A 20,262-nucleotide genomic window follows, 5' to 3' on the forward strand; every position below is an offset into this window, starting at 1 on the left:
TTATTTATTTGTCAACAAAAAAATACAGCATTAGATACAGTTAAACACCAATGCGCTGTACAATTCAAATTACAAAACAAAAAGACATATAAAATACACAAAAATTACATACGAGAAAAAATAAACTAATTAGGGATTTTTGAAAGTCGTCTTCGTCGCTACCCTAAAACGACGGAACACCACACCCTCCGGCCAGAAATCGAGGCATAGGAACATCTGCTGGTGCTTGGCAGGCACTTGAAGTCTAAATGAGCTGAGCCCTTTGAGACTCGAGCGGGAGGATGGACAGGTCTAGATTGGCTCCCTGTAAACGGCCCTTTACCGCCTCGCGGACGTACTCGAACACCTTCTCCGGCGTCGTCTTCTTGTCCAACCGAGACAGGTACATGTCCACCATCGGTACTGCAGCTTGGTTAATACACTCACCGTTCCCAGGTGAGAGCGTGGACGACTGCGGCGGCGGCTACAGCGAGAGCATTGCCGAGATGTGCGAGGAGCTCCAGAACGGGTCGCTGCCGCTGTTGATGGCCACGCCCAACGGCCGCGGCGACGCCGGCGCATCCCGGGACGCCTTCCTGCTCAACCCCACCGCCAACACGCCGCTGCACCTCAACTGCTTCCGCTTCCTTGGTCAGTGTAACATGATATTTCACTAGTTTACTGAGGCTAATTGAGAAAACAAGAGAACTTTTCCGACAAAATACGGTGGCAAAACATTATTAGGGCATTTCTACTGTCAATGACGCTAAAAAAAGTTTATTTTTTCACAATTAGGTAATTTTGGGTTCTCCTTACTTAGAAACACGAGCACTATTTGGACGAAAAAAAGGGTCCCTACTTTTTTTTGTGAGTTTTGTGACTTTTTTTTTCATACAGATGTGGATCGTTACGAAATAGACACATCATTTTTTTATGGAAAATTGGGGACGTTTTTCTTCTTCGTCAAAATCAATGGTGATCGTGATTCTGAGTAATTAGAACCCAAGATTACCTTATTCTGAAAAACATTTTTTTACTTGTTATTTATTGTATTCATTATTCCTTATTTTTTAACAGAGATTGATAATTTTGCATCAATTGTTTTATTTTTAAGTTTTGTAGTTATTTATTACGTTATTTAAGAGATAAATTGACGTTATTTTTTTTATCAGAATATGGTAACAAGCTAAGATGTTAATTAAGATTGGTTTTTTGGAATCTTTTTGTATTTTTTTATTTCAATTCCAAATTTTTACTTTTACGGTCATATCGTAAAACCGAAATGAAAATACAAACTGAATATAGATGCACAGAAAAAACAGAAAAATAAGACCATCACTGGGATCGAACCAGGTCCTCGGTAATCCGTACCGCGTGCTATACCGCTACACCACTGATGGTCAACGGTACCGACACGAATTTCCCTATGCACCTGATATCTTGTGTTTCTTACTTAGTCACTTAAGCAGCGACGCTAGCGACATCTATGCCATAAGCCCTCAAACTTTTTCGGCATTCCTTTGGAACTAACCTAGGTATAATTAGTGATGCAACTTTTACTTTCTCGACAAATCGCGTCGTGTAAGAATGAATATATTTGCTATCGCGATTGGTTATGTCAGAATTGAAAAACTATTTTTGCATTTGTCCCCTCATGTTTGATACCTGAGTGGCACATCGTCGAAATGCCGTTACGTACTCCGCGCCCGATAAGCCAACCAATCAACGTTAAACTTAACACTGCGCCTATTGCAACAGGCGTTTTAATGGGCATCGCGATCCGCACCGGGTCGCCTTTGTCGCTGTCGCTGGCCGAGGGCGTGTGGCGGCAGCTAACCGGGCAGCCGTTGCGACCACGCGACTTGGCCGAGGTGGACCGCGACTTCCTGCCTGCGCTGCTATGTATACGCGACATGTCGCCCGCAAACAAGGTGCGTCAAAATAAGAGTACAGTTTTGACACTGCCGCAATTACCCAGATCTTATTTATTTCAGCACTGTTCACTCAAGGGCATAAATATATATCGTCACTACTTTAAAAAAAACTCGTATCTCAAAGTAGATAATTTTTCTGAGTGGACCTTATGAACATTACGTCAAGGTTCCATTTTGTTGAAATATTGATTTTAGATACAAGATTTTTTCAAAGTAGTGACGATATACAGTCATAGCGTCAAGATATGTATACATCGATCTTATGTCATGAAGTAGTGGTATAAAGGTGTATAGATATTTTTGACGTCTTTGTAACGTATATATATTTATGTCCTTGACCGTACAACCAGCGCATTATGAATAAACGCAATTATTACCAGTCTTTTTCCATCTACGTACTGGACTCTAAACCTGTCATAAACAACAGTTTGTAATATGTATACTGAGCGGCATAATGTATGCAGTAATAGGTTATTTTGTATGTAGTGTGGGCCAAGTTTTGTGCCGCTGTTGTATAGTAAAATAAAAACCTTATTATATTTTTCATCACACTTGCTCGTAAACAGTGTCGAGACATGCAGGCTACCTTGGTTGCAACCCCCCAAATAAAACCCTCGACCTTAATGTGCTTGTCATGAAACCCGTGGTCGGTAAAGGAGTCATTGCCCGTACTAATTTTGTTGTCATGAAGCCCAAGGTCGGTAAATGAGTGTGATACTGCACGGCGTGCAGGAGCGCGGCGCGCGCACGTCGGGCGCATGCTGCGTGGGGTAGGGCGGCGCGGAGGCTGGCGCTGCCAAGAGCGTAGTCAGCAGTATCGGCAATTTTTGAAGAAATATTAGTTTTTCTTTTACAAATATACAATTTTACTCGCAAATGTGATGAAAAACATTGTATGTTGCACGGGCGGTACTATAATTACGAACATTGACTCATTAAAGCCCTCAGTCTTCGACTTCGGGCTTCTAATAGACTCTCGTTCGTAATTCCTTATTTACCAACACAATGTACTTATTTATTTGTACTATTTCATCACACTTGCTCGTAAACAGTGTGATAGCAGGCTACCTTGGTTGCAACTCCCCAAATAAAACCCTTGACCTTAATGTGCTTGTCATGAAACCCGTGGTCGGTAAATGAGTCAATGCCCGTACTGCATGGTGCTTCGCGCGCTGCTGCAGGACCACATGCACACGCACGTTGCGGCGCATGCTGCGGGAGGGGGAGGGAAAGGGCGGCACTGCCAAGAGCGCAGCCTAAGGTATCGCCAATATTTGGAACAATTATATGTTTTATTTAGAAATAAAATTTTTACTCGCAAATGTAATTAAAAACATTGTATGTCGCACGGGCGGTACTAGAATTACTAACATTGACTTATTAAAGCCTTCAGTCTTCGACTTTGGACTTCTAATAGACTCTCGTCCGTAATTTCTTATTTACCACCCTTAAGACACAATGTACTATTTACAGGAGCTCCAGAACTTAGAGTTGCCATTCTCTATCCCGTCGGCGGCCGGGCACGAGGTGCCGCTGTCGACGCGGCACAAGCGCGTCACGCCACAGAACAAAGACGAGTATGTCCAGCTCGCGCTGCATTACAGGTATGTAAAAGTTTTAGTGATAACAACGCCCTACTCAAAGGCTGCTAATAAAAATAGGTTAACTAGGTAGTGACAATAAAATGTTGAAGATACAGCCAGTTAAAATCCACGTGATCCAGTAGTAAGCACGGCGTGACGTCACGGTCCCTACTCCCGAACTTTGAAAGAAAGAAGAAAAGAAAGAAAGAAACATTTATTCGTGACAAACATAAGAACAATGGATAAAAAAATAAATAAAGAAAAATATAGTTTTATGTATGCCACGAAATGGTCCCAAATCAGCAATCTGCCGGTCTTGCGAACGGCGCTGGTCTTCCTTTGGGACGATCGGAGTCATCATAAATTAAAAAAATGGCTATATGAATATGAATGTCTCGGGTAAAATGGCTCGTTTTATGCGCTTGTTGTACAATCTACTATTATACACAGGAAACTACCGAATTATGACACCGTAAAAACAGCCCCCTGGTGTGTCCCAGACACCTAGAATTTGATAATATCAAATTAACGATATGTGACAATTTAGCAAGATTTGTCTGGAATTGAAAAAGGTGATTCCATGATTCATTTTAATGATGTGTTATTTGAGTTTACATATGACTGTTCAAAATTTCCAATTGTGGAGAAATTGCCTATATGAGCCTCCGCTAACTCGCGCGGGTGTAAATAGGTTTCAATAGAGCAGACACCGGCTTCATGAAGCAAGCACGACATGGCTTGAAACAAGCACGCCGCGTCCATAAAAGCCCTTAAAAGGAAAGTACCTGTTCTTTTCCAGACTCCACGAGTTCGAGGAGCAAGTGCGGGCCGTCCGCGACGGCATGTCGCGCGTGGTGCCGGCGCCGCTCCTGTCGCTGTTCACGGCGGCCGAACTGGAGACGCTCGTCTGCGGCTCGCCGACATACCCGTGCACGCTTTGCGCGCCTCCGCCACCTACAAGGGTATGTAAAGCCGTGTTTAGACTTAATGTTTTAATGTTTTAATGTTTAGACTTGCAAGACTAATCGTGCAAGATGCATTACATTGCGACGCTCGCTTTACCGCCTACAAACTCTACTTTAACTCGCAATCTAATCGCAACTTGCTCGATTTTACTTGTAAGTCTAAACTCGGTTTTATGCTCTAATCTTACATGTGAAGGCTGCTTTCCACCAAAGTATGTGTATGTATGAAACTCTTTATGGTACAAAATAAATAAACAAACGTAGAGATATATTTACAAAGGCAAACTTGCCCCTTTAAGGGATCATTACCTTTGAGTATATACGGATATGCGAGAATGCGTTGCGAGAATGTTTTTGTTACGAACCAATAGAAACGCTTCAAATACTTATCCTCACTCAGCGCAACTCCAGTAGAAAAAGCTCAGCGGAGCGAGGTTTTTGTATATACAAAAGCAAGGGAAGAATGTGTGTCGGTAGTAGTGGCTCCGCTCCTACCTCACCGCACTCCGCTCGCTTATTTGTAAACAGTCCGCTACAAGGCCTCGCTACATATCGTCACCGCTCAGCTACCCCAGACATCACTGGCGGAGACGCAGCCTGAAAGTGCTAACGCAATCAGCCTGGGACCAGCGTCTTCCTGTCAGTGGCGGCCACAGATATAGATTACACTAGATTACGCAAATGCATCTACTTCGCGTGTCCGAACCCCGACCAAACGTCAGGGTTGGCCCCATACAAAGACTGACCGCTAACTGACTAATCATGACTAGTGACTGACTCGAGCCCCACGGCGCGGGCGGGCGGCGCATTAGAATCGATTTTGCGCGGACATCGGGGAATTCACATCGCTAATTCGCTCTTAAGACGTTACAGTAAATATAAAAAGTGACACGGTTGGTTTTCATACAGATTGAGGTGTTTGCGTTATCTAGTGTAATCTATATCTGTGGTGGCGGCGTTAGGCTGCCTGTCCTGGAGCGGTGAGCGAGATCAAAATTCACTAGTAGAATTTCATAAAATCTCCGCTCCTTTTAGTGGACAGGGAGTTGGTAAGTAGCTCAAAAATCTTACAAAACCGGGAAGTGCAGCGAGGACGCGGAGCGGGGAAGCGGTATGTATGGAGAAACGAGCGGGAGCGGGGAATTGGGAAGCTTCGCGAATGGAAAAACAGTCTGCAAATCCGCTCAGCATTTAGCCTATTTTTTTTTATTGCGGAAAACAGTTCTATAGTCCTACAGGTTGCGGGTAAGCACGGATCCCTTACCACTCTGATATAACTCATACGCCTTGATTTTTCACAACATAAAACTTGTTTCCTTTCAGGTATAGAGCCAAGCGCGCCCCTGGTGCAATGGTTCTGGGAAGTAATGGAGGAGCTGTCGGGCAATGAGCGCGCGCTGTTTCTACGCTTCGTCTGGGGCCGGACGCGGCTACCGCGCGCGCCGCAAGATCCGAGGCAGAGGGACTTTGTGTTGCAGGTAATAAAAATCTGTCAAGCGTGAGTCGGGCTTGCGCACTGCTCGATACTAATTCTAAAACCATATTTTGTAATTAGAAAAATAACATAGTTGTCATCGGTTCTGTACAGTCGAGTGTAAAATATGAACATACCCAACACCTCTAAAACACGTAACACACTTATTCAGATGTATTAAATAAGGCCGTGGTAACATGTTTTTGAGTGGTTCGAATAAATACAAATGTTTGCAGTTGACTGTACACTACTTCGTGCAAAAAGTGGCTAACTTACTTTTTACCTATAATTTATTGTATTTTGCTATGAAGAACGGCTTATACATAAAGCAAAACCACTATCTACCATTGCAAGTAAAGTAAAGTCAAGTATGAAATGTACAATACCAAATTTAATGTAATTTTTAACCAACTTCAAAAAAAGTAGGTTCCATGTTCGACTCTATGTATTTAACGTAATATATATCATTTTGTGTCACAAAATAAAACATTCTTCTGACACCTATTGTCAACTACAAATATTCTTAGTACCCTCTTTTGTCTTTGTATCAGAGCCTTTAGTTTGTTCGGGTAGATCATTTATATATTTTTCTCAAAAATGTCCGTAAAAGTTGACATTATTCTTTACATATCAGAAGGTGAAGTACATAGTTTATGGTCAGCGAAAAATTAAAAAGTTAAAAAGATTGCAGGCGCGCTAGCTCGACAATAATGAATTAGCGCGCCTGCAATCAGTCACATTATTTTTTTTTAAGTTAAAAAGCCATGAAAATTTAGCACAAGTCGTATACAGCCAAGTCTAATGGCCGGTATCAGATATTTTGTTGGAACTCCGGACTTTTTCTATTGGGTCTGAAATAGCTTGTGGTGTTTTCGGCGGAAAAATACACCTACAGTTTATTTTTAATGAAAAAAGGCGAGAAAGCATAAGAAAAATATTGGAATAAAATTACATTTGATAATACATTTTGAGAAAAAGTTTATTCTATTTTAGAATTATTCACCATTTTTGAGAAAAGCTTTATATTAGTCTCGGCTGGAACAGCAATTGCTGGCTTCGTATTAGTTAAACGGACTCGCAAGCTCGTCCGTTTAATACTCATACTCAGCCAGCAATTGCCTACTTCCAGGCCACGACAATAATCTACTATTTATGTCCTTGCTCCAGGTGTTGGACAAGTACCAACCACCGGATCATTTCTTGCCGGAGAGCTACACCTGCTTTTTCTTACTGAAAATGCCGAGGTACTCATGCAAGTCTGTACTTCGGGAGAAACTCAAGTAAGCGCTTTATTTTTAAATTATAATTAAGTAGGTGTACAGTTGCCGAAATACTCAAACCGGAACACGTAACGAGCTAAAATTGTCAGAAACTACAGAGCGTCAAAGTTAGGTGTCCATGGGCGGCGGTGATTGTTTTCCACCAGGTGTTTCGCCTGCTCGTTTGCCCTCTATCATTTGAAAAAAAAACTATGCAGTCAGAGTGATCATAAAGATTTGAACATTAATTTATTGAAAATATACATTTTTTCTGTATCACACAGTTTAAATTATAATTGTTGCATACTAGAACCTACTTGGTAATTAATTATTTTTCACATGCGAACTTTTTTGGCACGTTGACCTTATAGTTTTTGAATATCGTCACTACTTTAAAAAAAACTCCTACCTCAAAATAGATATTTTTCTGAGTCAACTTTATGGACATTATGTCAATTTGATTTGATGTTGATTTTAGATACGAGATTTGTTCAAAGTAGTGACGATATCGTCACTACTTTGAAAAAAGCTCGTATCTCAAAATTGATACTTTTGTAATTGAACTTTACGAACATTATTTCAAAGGTCAATTTTGTTGACATATTGATTTGAGATACGAGATTTTTTCAAAGTAGTGACAATATGCTGCTTGAAACTTCTCGTGTATCTATGAAGGTTCTCAAAATCGTTTTTGATAAATTGAAAGTGAATATGGTTACGAATTAAAAAAGCAGCAAATATGAAAATCCTTTATGATCCTCAAGGAATATGTCTGCCAAATTTCAAATCTAGCTACATTGGTTAAGACTGCGTATATAGTCTGTGAGTCAGTCAATCACGTTACTCTTTTTACAAGCATTAATTTCGTTTCACCTGTCTCGTTGTCTGTCTGTAATCAAATCCTGCAAGTTAAATTTTACCAACTTCTAGTAGTCAGATTGACTTGAAATTTGGAATACTTATGTGAATCGCGTGACAGTACAATAATCTAGTAGTGACATTCTGGCAGTCCAGCCAGAATCGTCTCCGCAGGACGGAACTCTTCAACGGTTAATAGCATAGACTTGAGGTATGCAAATGTAGTTTGGGTGACAATGCAAGTACAGTAAACAAAAAGTACAGTCAGCAAAAAAGTTTGTATTAAAAATGTTTTTTATGGTTAGGTTATATTATCGATATAGATTTGATTGCAATTTTCCAGATACGCGATCCACTTCTGCAAAAGTATCGACACGGACGAGTACGCGCGCGTCGCGCTCAGCGCGGCCGAACGCGTGTCCTCGGAAGAATCGGACTCGGACGGCGAGGGGGCCGCGCCGCCGCAGCCGCCGCCGGCGCTCTACTCGCTCGCGCGTCCCAACCTGCGACCTTAGACTACATTATCGAGATACACCATAACGACGGGTCTCTGTCTCAACCTCGTATATGAAATTTTATGAAAATGGAACATCTACTTTAGGATGTGTGTCTAAAATGGTTATTCGAATTTCTTAAAACTTCATATGCGTACGAGGTTGAATAAGGGAGCCGTCGATAAAGTATATTCGCTGAGAGTTCATGATTATTATAATAACATCCCGGAATAGTGGTTATTGCTTAATTATCGAAAACTGTATGATGAGCGTCGCTTGTCACCGCTGGAACTGATTTTCGTGGTACCATTCAGTTCTTGTGAAACGTCCGGGCCGGGCGAGCGAACGGACGTGGCAGCAATATTACTGTTTCGTTCTGAAATGGGCTGCAAGTGTGTCGTTTGGATGTTCGCGTGTTGTTACTTTTTTATTCCAGTTGATAATTATTTGTAATGAGATCAGAACTCCTGATTTTTTTTATCAACTATCGGCGAATTTACTAGACGTATGAGTAAGTAGATAGCTACTTGTGGCTCGGTGAGATTTTCCCAGGAACTACAAATACTCGAAATTTCTACCTTACGTCTATCTGAACAGAAAGAGAAAGAACATACGACGAATTATAAAGTAACAATTATGAGGTGTCTGTAGATTCCTCGTGACACTTACGGTAACGGAGGAGTGGGGGAATGCCCCCTCCCCCTTAAAATATTTACCACTTACATAGGTGTTCTAGCTGTGGGATTATCATTATTTTTATTTTTGTTTCTGCTCGTTTTGATGAACTCTTAATAAAATTGAAACAACTCAGTCTGGAGTAAGTACAGGTGTACTATGTACAGTGAACGGCAAAAATATTTATATATACCTTTATGCCACTTACCATAAGGTCGATGTATACGTATATTTGACGGTATTGGCTGTATAGATATTTATTCCCTTGACTGTATATGAAATAAAGTATCATACTACTATTCTTACTAATGTAAATAAATTTAATACGATATTAATGAAGAATATCAACAATACAAACTCTTTCGGTTCGAACTAATGTTTATGCTTGTTCTCTATTTGCGTTTGTAGAGAACAATTGTCTAAACCTACTATAATTATTGTAAACTTTTCTTTATTTGCAGCACAAAGTAATTATGACGGAAGCAGCTTATCTTTTAACTATTATATCTGATATTCGTTGGGCGCGCACACAAATCCTAAATAAAAATCAATCAAAAAGTTCCGTGACCGCTCTGATCGTTACGTTTGGTGTAGCTTGCATTACCTATTTCTGTCATAAGTGATATTTGATTCGGACCCACATGCCTCGATGTCAGTTTTGTAGTTGACATGTTTAGCAGTGACAAGGATATAAAAATAATCAGCTAGGAGCCATTGCCCACCACGCAGGCACTCGCGATCACAGTGACCACCTCTTTCTACCCTCATCTTGTACCGTATGACAGAGACAATAAGACCGGTCGGAATCCCACTAATTTTATTAATGCCAAAGTTTGTGTGTGTGTATGTGTGTGTGTGTGTGTATATGCTTGTTACTCCTTCACCCTAAAACCGCTGGACGCACTTTGATGAAAGATAGCTAGACGTCTGGAATAGCACATAGGCATTTTTTATCCCGATATTTCCACGGGACAGGGATAAAATCTCGAGACAATAACCGTTGGACTTGGTATGTACTCGTAGGTAGCTGGACGTCGGGAATAACACACAGGCTACTTTTTCTCGCGATATTCCTACGGGATTTTGAAATTTTAACCGCTGGGTTTAGGGTCTTGAAATTTTGGACAGTGTTCTAAGAACACAACCTCAATGAAGACCACAATATAGATTTTGGGAATTCTCAGGGGACTTTTGTATTATCCCGGAATTTCAATTGTAACAGATCGAATAGTTAACGCGTGCGAAGTCGCTAGTAAACTCTAGTTATTATATAAATCACGGTGTCAGTCTCGACCAAAAATTGTAATATGGAAATCTTTAAATTACTAACTCAGGCCTTTACTCAGCCGTGGAACAGGCCTCGCAGGGAAATAAGAAATTGATTGGATGTGACATGGGCAAGTGGTGGACGTAGATGACCAAAACTAAATTAACTTTTAAGTAAAATTGCCACGGCGTGGGTGCCACAAGGAAAGCGGCCAAGGGCAGGAGGCCGTTGCCCAATTGTGAGATATTAGGTAGGATAGCTATAAAATTTTTGTAATAACAAAGATCATTATTAGGGTATTTGACACCACAATCAATGCGGGTTTTCTGACAGGTGGGATAACGCTTGATATAGTTAGTATCGCGTGGAGCGTTTAACATTTGTTTCACGTTTAGAATTTGTTTTTTGGTTTAGAAGTAAATGAGCCAATCTCAAGCAAGACCGTAAACGAACAACATCGGTAATAGCGCCATCTCGCGATATTAACATGTAAAAGAACCACATGTTCATTGACATAGTTTTTATGCAGAACGCCATTCCCTCATTGATTTTGGATGGCAATAGCGAGCCGTGATGTCACTTGTTTCCAATGCAACTGTCAATTATTTATTTCAAAGAAATTAAATCAATAGTTCAGTTACTATTAATCTGGTTTTCAGAGCTAAAGTAAGGTGGTTTTTTCTCTCATTTACCTAGTTCGTGTCTTAGAATTATTGGTGGTGTCAACTGTCTCATTATTGGGGATTTACAAAATACTAATATTCGGAAATTGAACTTGAAATAATTCAAGGCATACTCAAACTGTGCATTAATACTAACAATACTCATAATGTATTCTCATTAAACTATATTGCTACGTTTATATATCAACGAAGCATTTGGTAATAAAATAGCATGATACAACTAATAAATGTTTTTTCGTGTTATTAATGGTGTATCTTCACGATATTAAAGAAAACTATTGTTCTTGGAACGGAATAATTTATTGCCAAACGCTGTATATGGTTTGGTGTCAGTAGTTGTAAGACGAAATGTCGTGTAATGTAACTCATGCTGTTATTACTGTTCGTAAGCCGATTTACAACTTATTTTTAGTATTGCATTCCATCCAGTATTATAAAAGCTAACAATGTCCATGATTTGCTAAATTATATTTTAAATAGAGGTAAATTACCGCGATACAACGATAAAGCACATGCTAACATTCCATTTTAGTGATGATTACTGGAACACGCATTGTATCACTCTAAATGAGGACAACACTGCCCTTTTAAGGCGAAAGGCGATATTTTGAAAAACAAAACACTTTCGACATTTATAGTAGAGTCATTCAAGATGACGCGTGCCGTGGTTCTTATTACAATGTAATTAATGTCTAATTTTGACAAAATCACGCGTCTTCGTGGATGGTACTACGTATAATGCTGAATGTCTCGAGTTGAGCTACACAATGGTATAAATAGGTAAGTATTTAACTCAAGTGTTTTTTTTAGATACCACCTTTTGCCTTGGGAGGGCAGGCAGCGCTTATCTAGACTCGTCGCTTTACCAGACTGCCACTGTTGTATGCAAGTATGTTGAAATTTTCTGCAGCCTGAATGGCTGGATGGTTTTACTGTATTAACCGTCTAATATTAGTTTTAATTGGGTAGTTGATTGGCTAAAAAATTTTATTCTATTAAACCGTCAGTTAGATTATGTGTGAAGGTCAAAAAGTTGCACACCTATTAACCTTTTCGACGCCAACGACTCATATATACGCACCGCAGGTTTCACGCATACGCAACTTCAATGCAAAAGCAACCTTCGTTCAATTGTGGTAAAGTTCAATTTTAGGCATTGCAATATGGATACCTGGCGTATGGATAATGTCTTTTGTATTTGACGTGGCGGCGAAAATGTTTAATAAAAAAAATGGAAAAATTAACTACTAGCCTGTCGCAGCTTAACTAGGCGTGCAACTTTTTGTTCCTCACCCTTATCAGATCAGATCAATATCGGACACGTATTTTTTCTTTTGTCAATCAAACAAAAAATGACAAAGATGAAACGCGTCAAAGTTCGGGTGTCGGGGCCCGAGACTTAATTCCGTGTTACGAAGTGTCGCACGGTATGACGCCATTCGGTACTTTACGAGTAACTGGCTACACCTTAATTTTTTTTTGTTTAATTGAATAAAGAAAATATACTTCTTCGTTATTTTCTAATAATCTAAGTTTTAATGAGAATTAATTAGGCAACTAGGACATTGTGAAAGTGATGTCGTATTGAAAATGGTGGAAAAAGCGTCTTAATAAGGGGTTTAAATCAGATGTTTCTACAGTCAGATTTTTTTGTTGTATATTGGCTAAATTATTTCAGAACTTACCTATTTACTTGTCCCCTGTACCTATGGTACGCACGAAGTTCAGATCATCGCTTTAAAATGTTTCGGGGAATCGAATAAACGTACCTATAGCGTTGTAACTGATTGTGATTAGTTGTTTTGTTAGGCTAATTTTATGACATCTACCTACATGTAGTGCAATAAGATTCTCTTGGTGCCACTTCAGTTGCTTATCGAAAAGTAAACAAAGGCATCAAGGACATACTATACAATCTTTACTTAGTTATACCCTATCTATCAGGTCCTGGTTATACCATCAAGCAACTTTTTGTCTTAGTTGCCAAAGAAAACCAACTGAGTAGGCATCAGTGTCCGTGCGTAAGTAAATATAAATAAAACAATATACATACTATCGGTGTTTTTAAGCCACATAGAAATAGCCAGGTAGTAGCCGATAATTCGCACCTTGTAGCGTAGTTTCATAGGTCCGGGTGTCTTACCTATTACTGTTAGCAATTTCAGACTTAAGTAACAATCTTGATCCAATCTGAACTGTAATCGGTGTTCGTGTTTGATGTTCCCAAGCGTTCGATGTGATTATTATGTGATCAGTGACAATGGATAAATGTACCTTATTATAATTTAATTTGTTCCTGTATGTATACTGCGTGAGCGCGCGAACCCCGGGGCGGGGCCGAGCTTGGAGAACTGTGATGTAGCGATGACGAAGAGATCTGTACTGTACGGCCTTGAAATTAGGTAGAATTTGAAAAGAATTGCATTTTAGAATGAGAAACATGAAGAAACGTAACTAGTCATGTTGATGTTAAGACGTATTATAGTTTGGTATGCGGTATTTAGGGCGTGTATGTTATTTATTGAATGTATTATAGTTTTATCACAGGTGTTGTACTCTTCGAGATATTAACCATCACCTTATAGATCCTAGATCTCATAATGCTGCTGTTTTATCATTTGTTGGTGCTTCGTGACTAGTTTTAAAGTTTATACTTACCTACTAAGTTTGGTTTAAAATATTTATGCACAAACAATGGTTAAACAGAATGTGTTCGGTGAACATTTGGGGATATACTTGGTTAAATTGATCCACTGGATCGTTTTTTATGTATATCAATATGTACCTACTATTTATAATTTGTATAATGGTATTATCTTCAAACAGTTATTGATATTTTATTTCCAAATTACATGAATCCATTTAGACCAAAGATGATTTTAACGAAAAGTTCTATTTTCCTAAGACTGTCTGTAATTTTAACTAAGTATTTTAAGATCTGAAATTATTGTATTTTTTTTTTGTTTGGTGCATTCAACACAAATGATTATTTTTTATCAGTGTACCCTATACATCGTATATCTTAATAAAAATGAAAATGATGTCAATGATTTCATTTGCCGCCTTCCTGATTCGAAATTTCGTAAACTAAACTGGACTCCTTTACCCCGAATCGAAATTACTTGTAGGGCGTTAAATAAGGATTAACGAACAAGAGTATTTAGAGCCCGAAGTCGAAGTCTGAATGCTTTATATAAATAAATAAATTAGTCAAAGTTCGTAATTCCAGTCCCGCCCAAGCCACATACAATGTTTTTCATCACATTTGTGAGTAAATTATATTATTATGTATTTGTAATAGAAAAATAATATTTTACAAAAATTGCCGGTACCATTGACGCAGCGTGGGAGTCCCCCGCCCCCCACCACCCCGCAACAGGGTGCAGGTACCGCTGCTCGCAGGACTGTTGGCGCTGCTCTTCAGCTGCACGCCCAGTAGTACATAACATACTCGTGCATCAAACTCATTACGTCTTAGGCGCAATACGCAAAAAAGGAGCTTGTTTTGTTTAGGGGTTTTGCTTTTGCTTACGCGCAAGCGTGATGAACATGTTTAGTATTTATTAACCCCCGAAGCAAAAAGAGGGGTGTTATAAGTTTGACCGCTATGTGTATCTGTATGTCTGTGTGTCTGTCTGTAGCACCGTAGCTCTTAAACGGGTGGACCGATTTGAATGCGGTTTTTTATTTGAAATCAGGTTTGTAGCGACGGTTCTTTGACATGTTTCATTAAAATCGGTTTAGCCGTTTTTGAGATATTGAACTTTGAAGCGACAAAGTCGGGGTTTTCCAACTTTTTATTGATTAGGTTATAACAATCCTAAGGGCCTACGCTAACTGGCGCGAGTGCACGGAGCGGGCGCACCGCACGGGTACAAGTAAAACCCGCCGCACGCGACGCGTGCAGTTGGCCCTGCTCATACTATATTTTAGTAGACTCTAAAAGTATGCCCTAAAAGATCAATTTCAAAGGTTTATATCTAGAGGAGATAAATAACTAAGTAAAGTAAAACAATTACTATTCTAGTTACAAAACAACTTAGGTCATAAAATGCTTGCATAAGGCAACATTACAAATGATTTGTTCCTTTTTCAACTGTTTTCTACTCTTTATTGTTGCACTCTGTATAAGTGAATTCAGAATAAAACAAAAGCTCCTTCAGTGACTCACATGATTTTAATACTCACTAAATGAATGTACATTGTACTTAACAAAAAGTAGCTATAGTAAACTTTTAACAAAAATGAATGTATTATGGAAACAGCCAGTGCATTACTTTGACTTCTTAGGCTTAATCAAGTTATATAGGATAACAACTCCGATGACTGCATATGTCGCTTTGGCCACCTGAAACAAAAATAAGTTTTTGTTAAAAATTTCATTTTTAATACAAGCTTTTCTGCTGACGGTAGTTTTTGTTGACTGTACTTGCATAGTCTTCTAAACTAAGTTGATGCAGACCATTACGGAGTTCTATCCTGCGGGTATCCTGGCTGGACTACAAGGATGTCACTGCCAGATTTTTGCATAAGTATGCTAAATTTCAAATCAATCTAACCACAGGAAGTGAGTCAAATTTACCAGAACTGGTATAGTCTCAGTACTAAAGGAAAAGTACAGTCACTGAAGATACCAGTACTTACCAAGTTTGGTACCACCATACCAATACTTACTGAGGTACAACAAAGATTTATGGAAAAACTGGCATTTTTAATCAATGAAGAGAGACATCACATAATGCAAAAATTCTACATTTGGATATCATAGTATAGTAATTGAAGACTTTGTTTATTATTAATCCTTTTTAGAATTCCTGTCCAGGCAGATTTTTAGGTTTTTGGCCTTTCTTTAGCCAAAATGAAAAATTAAACCAAAACTTGATTTGTCAGTTTTAATAATGTCATATTTTATTTTTTAAGACATTGCCAGTCACTGATATTGTCAAGTGTAACCTCTGTAACATTGTAACAAATGTAATTTTGCAATGCAGTATTCACTGTGCACAGCAATCAATACATAGTGCACAGCATGGAGGTATGAGGGAGGTCTATGTCCAACAGTGGACATCCTATGTCTGATATGATGATGGAGGTATTTGCGGACTCTGGTAAGATATTTTTTTATTTTTAATTGCTGTGTAAGTTTTGAACACTCCTGGGTGATTATGGCATTTTCATGGGTGCTTATATAAGCAACTATATATACTATCTAGTTCCCTGTGATCTGATGACACTTCTGTTAGCCAACAATCAACCTGGACATCCATAAACACTAAACTCCCAAGAACTCTTATTTTAGGTAAGAGATGAGGGGTTTTCTAATGTATAAAAGAATTGATATTAGAAATTCTAATTATATTGTAAATATGAAAGTAAGATTTGACTGAAAGCTGGATGTTGGGAATAACACCAAAATAGGCAACTTTATATCCACATTCAAGATCCCCGCAAGTTCATGCCGCATTCGATTTTAGAATAGGATGGATCCATTGCTTCCTGTGCATTTTGTATAAGACGACTAAAGTTAGAAACACACTGACGGCGGAGGCAGTACCGGTGTAATATTTGAGGTAATGTGAAAGATTCCGCACCACGCTTAAGCAGTGTTTTACACAGCAGAGCGAAACTCGAAAAGAACTCTCGCTAAGTGACATGAACTTCGAGTTCAGTTTCACCAGAGATGTGCGAGGAATATGTTTTTCATTAACCAACAGAAATGCTTCAATTTACCTCGCTACACTCCACTCAGCTATTTCCACCAGAGATGTGCTGTGCAAGAATGTGTAAATGAAGCGTTTCTATTGGTTATTGAAAACATATCCTCGAACATTATTGGTGGAAACGCTGCTTTATTTCCCGAGCTGTATTGTGTGGCCCCTTACATGTTAGCTCGAATATTACAACCAGTAGTACCTCCGCTCCGCGCCGCACCGCTCCGCCGTCAGTTTTTCAGCTTATTTTAGCTTAGGGAACTAATGTTAGTAGGTAGCTGTGTTCGCTATTGCCATTACGAACTCCGGATTCCAGCTCTATGATGTGTAAAGCAAGGGGAATCCACGACTAAATTTCCCAAGACAGTTCATGAAGGTTCACCACTGATCCTGAACCGTCGACTACTCTGTCATTGTACGGACTTAAAAAGAAGAAAATCTCGCTGGTGAAGGCTAGTTTATCACAATAACTACGTTGTATACTTGGTTAACTTACGTTTGCTCTTCCGTTGTAAGTTTGACTGTTGAAGTACTTGGACAGGCCTTTCAGTTCAGCTCCTTCTTCTCCAGCCATTCTAAAAGCGAAATATCAGAATTAAAATCATAAGTACCTCACGCATGTTACAGTCAAGACAATAGTTTATTAATATTAGTAATAAGTAACTAACATAAAGATGATAAATTACCTGAATTCTATGCAGTTAACCTTCTTATGTAATTACGAACGAACTCCAGCAGGTTAGGATAGAGTGAGACAGACAAAGAACCGAAATGAAAAGGACAGATACAAATCAACGCAGCACCACAGACAAAATATACTTGCAAAACGCTCATATTTTGTTTTTATTCATTTTAGACCAATACTTCTTCTTTTTTTTTCAATTTAATGTTTCTGAAATGTTTTTCAAATCTTATTAAACAAGCAGTAGGTATTTATGAAATCAATTTATTAACTAAATAAAATTTTACACGGGATCATGTGACAAACCTTTGACAAGCAATAAACATTAAGTTCGCGCGAAAATACAAATTACCTATTCATTTTTAGGTACCTTAGGTAATAATATAATATTTACTTATTTAATTATAATTGCCATCCCGCCGGAGCTTTGATGTGGGTCTTCATTATTTATCAGCCTCTTATTTTGCTATAAATATAATAGAGGGCTATAAGGGCGCACGTTACTTTAGCCGTCTGGAAAAAAAGAAGCAATTTATCATTATTGTTGTATAACTACATGTCCCTTCTACTTCTTGCCTCCTCTAACAAAAAATCCTGACCTTAATGATTAAATACATCACAAAAGAAAAAATTAAACTTTTTTTCGCTTTTGTCTCCCTTGGACCCAACCTGTAGGTATTGTCTCAATGTTTTGTACTGTCTTAATGTTTTGTACCTTCTTAATGTTTTGTATTGTCTCAATGTCTGTGTATGTCCATTTTAGGTACGCAACAAGCACTTCTCAGCACCTAATGTTTAGAAACTGTTTTCTAAAAACTGGTCAAACACAACATACACTTTTGCTGCTGTCAGGAGTCATTGGCAGTAGTGGTTGCTAACCTAAAGCGACCGGTTGCCAAAAACAAAAAAAGTTGAAGTTATAACTACATAATTATTCTGTATAGTCTGATGGCTTTATAAGTAGCAGTATCAGTCTTAAGTTTATCTATGAACTTAGAGAAACACGGGCTTCCTAAGTCTATGAAGGACCTGAAATCCTTTGTTGCGAGGTCCAGGGTGGTTGCTCAATGGCAATCCACTGCTAGTTTTCCACCCTTATTATTCCATAAAAAAATACGTCGCTGTCTAGACATCCATAATAACTATAATAGGATAGATATACGGACCTATTGGTCTATGTGGACATTTTTTGTGCAAATTCACGGAAATAGTTTATTTTAGTTTTATGCTTTTTTAATGCAAATGTGGGGGACACTACGAAATAAAAGACTTATGAATAATAGATGAGAGCAGTTGGTATCCTAAATTGTGATTGCTTACCAAAGTAGGTACTTACATTTGCTCTACCCCTTATGGTTTGGCTGTTGAAATGACGAGCAAGTCCCTTTAAATTAGGGTCATCATCCTGTCCGTGGCCAGCCATTTTATAAGGGTTTTAATTAGCGTTACTTAATTTTATTTTAGCAAGTAATACGTGAACAAAAACACAATGTAAATTTTGATTGATTTTGATTTGACAGTTATTTTTTTTATTCGTGAATAGGCTGTATTGTATTTTATTTGACTTGCATTACCAACCAATCGGACCAAATCGGACACTTTATCCGTCCATTCGACTCTCAATGCCATAAGTTAAGCCATACCGCTGTGGCCATACTTATACGACGCGAGAAATATCCTGGGAATTTCTTTACACAGCAAAGCAGCGTGGCTATGCATTTACAAGGAATCGACATAATAAATAACGTATCTACCTAAATTCTAAAAAACACGGTATTGGAATGCGGGTCAGTCAAGAGGCAGGCCCCTCTTCCTCACTGGGCACATTGGGCACGTGCCCAGGGCCCCGCGATGGATTGGGCCCCCCTAGTCCTCCATTACCTAACTCGTTAACCGCATAGCTAAGTACCTATACTCTACTCTCGCCTGAAAATCAGGCTTACCGAATACAGCATGTTGTGCCCAGGGCTCTAAGGCCCAGGGCCTCTAATAGGTGAAAGACGACCCTGTCGAAAGGGAGGGATTAAATTAATCATCGGGTGACAAGCAAGTCCCTAACTGCAAAAAAATAGTGGAATATTAACCTTACAATGATATGCATAAGTTTGATTATCCCTCTTGACTTTAAGTGGTAATTAGTGACTTTTGCTTTTCATCCGACTTTATGCTCTGTTTATGTAAATTGTCTTCAAAATGGTCAGAGGCCTTATTGTCTAACGCAATCGTAATCACGATCGTTTTCAGCACTTTGTTCAGTCACACGGTATGGGATGAGGATAAAAAGAGATAGTGATTGCAATCACGGACGCCAGAGCGTTAGACATAGAGATAGAGTCATTCACGATGACGGACGCGTGCCGTGGTTCCTCCTTCCTCTTTGCGTGGTTCTTTAATACATGTCAATTTTGACAAAATCAGAACTTCGCGGATGGCACTAGGTGTAGCTAACGAATCCGCTTAGATGATGTAATGTAACTCGTAAAAAAGTACTAATTATTCACGTCAAAATAAAACGCTTCCTGCATTAAATGCTTTTATATTATATTAAATACATAATCATTTCAATTCTCTTATAAAACACACTATAAAGTCATATTTTGAAAATACAATTTAGAAAATAAAGTTTTTTTATTTTTTTCCTCAAAAATGATTTACATTTAGGTACTACTACGTCAGTTAAATCAATCTTTGGAATTTG

General features: G+C 38.8%; 2 protein-coding genes across 2 annotated transcripts in view; one reads left to right on the plus strand and one right to left on the minus strand.

Moving 5' to 3' along the window:
- LOC141445504 (probable E3 ubiquitin-protein ligase HERC2) overlaps nt 1-14,212 on the plus strand; it is a 124,209-nt gene extending 109,997 nt beyond the window's left edge. Inside the window, 7 exon segments of the mRNA XM_074111345.1 lie at nt 1,738-1,910; nt 3,387-3,517; nt 4,296-4,414; nt 4,417-4,458; nt 5,785-5,939; nt 7,103-7,215; nt 8,396-14,212. Of these exon segments, the coding sequence (XP_073967446.1) occupies nt 1,738-1,910; nt 3,387-3,517; nt 4,296-4,414; nt 4,417-4,458; nt 5,785-5,939; nt 7,103-7,215; nt 8,396-8,567 (905 nt within the window). The 3' untranslated portion in view covers nt 8,568-14,212.
- A 1,117-nt stretch (nt 14,213-15,329) lies between these two features.
- On the minus strand, nt 15,330-17,679 carry Neb-cGP (ATP synthase membrane subunit K, mitochondrial). Its single transcript, XM_074102194.1, has 3 exons — nt 17,569-17,679; nt 17,379-17,457; nt 15,330-15,519 (listed from the first exon to the last, which is right to left on the minus strand). The coding sequence occupies exons 2-3, from the start codon at nt 17,454-17,456 to the stop codon at nt 15,445-15,447; spliced, it is 153 nt and encodes a 50-aa protein (XP_073958295.1). The 5' UTR covers nt 17,457; nt 17,569-17,679; the 3' UTR covers nt 15,330-15,444.
- Nucleotides 17,680-20,262: the final 2,583 nt, after the last annotated feature.

The sequence above is a fragment of the Choristoneura fumiferana genome, chromosome Z (genome assembly GCF_025370935.1).
Source record: "Choristoneura fumiferana chromosome Z, NRCan_CFum_1, whole genome shotgun sequence".
NCBI lineage: Eukaryota > Metazoa > Arthropoda > Insecta > Lepidoptera > Tortricidae > Choristoneura > Choristoneura fumiferana.

Excerpts from the sequence above, each read along its gene's own strand:
- Neb-cGP (XM_074102194.1), bottom strand. The coding sequence starts at position 17,456 with ATGGCTGGAGAAGAAGGAGCTGAACTGAAAGGCCTGTCCAAGTACTTC. Across the intron at positions 15,520-17,378 it reads CTTACAACGGAAGAGCAAAC|GTGGCCAAAGCGACATATGC; the intron begins GTAAGTTAACCA and ends TTTTTGTTTCAG.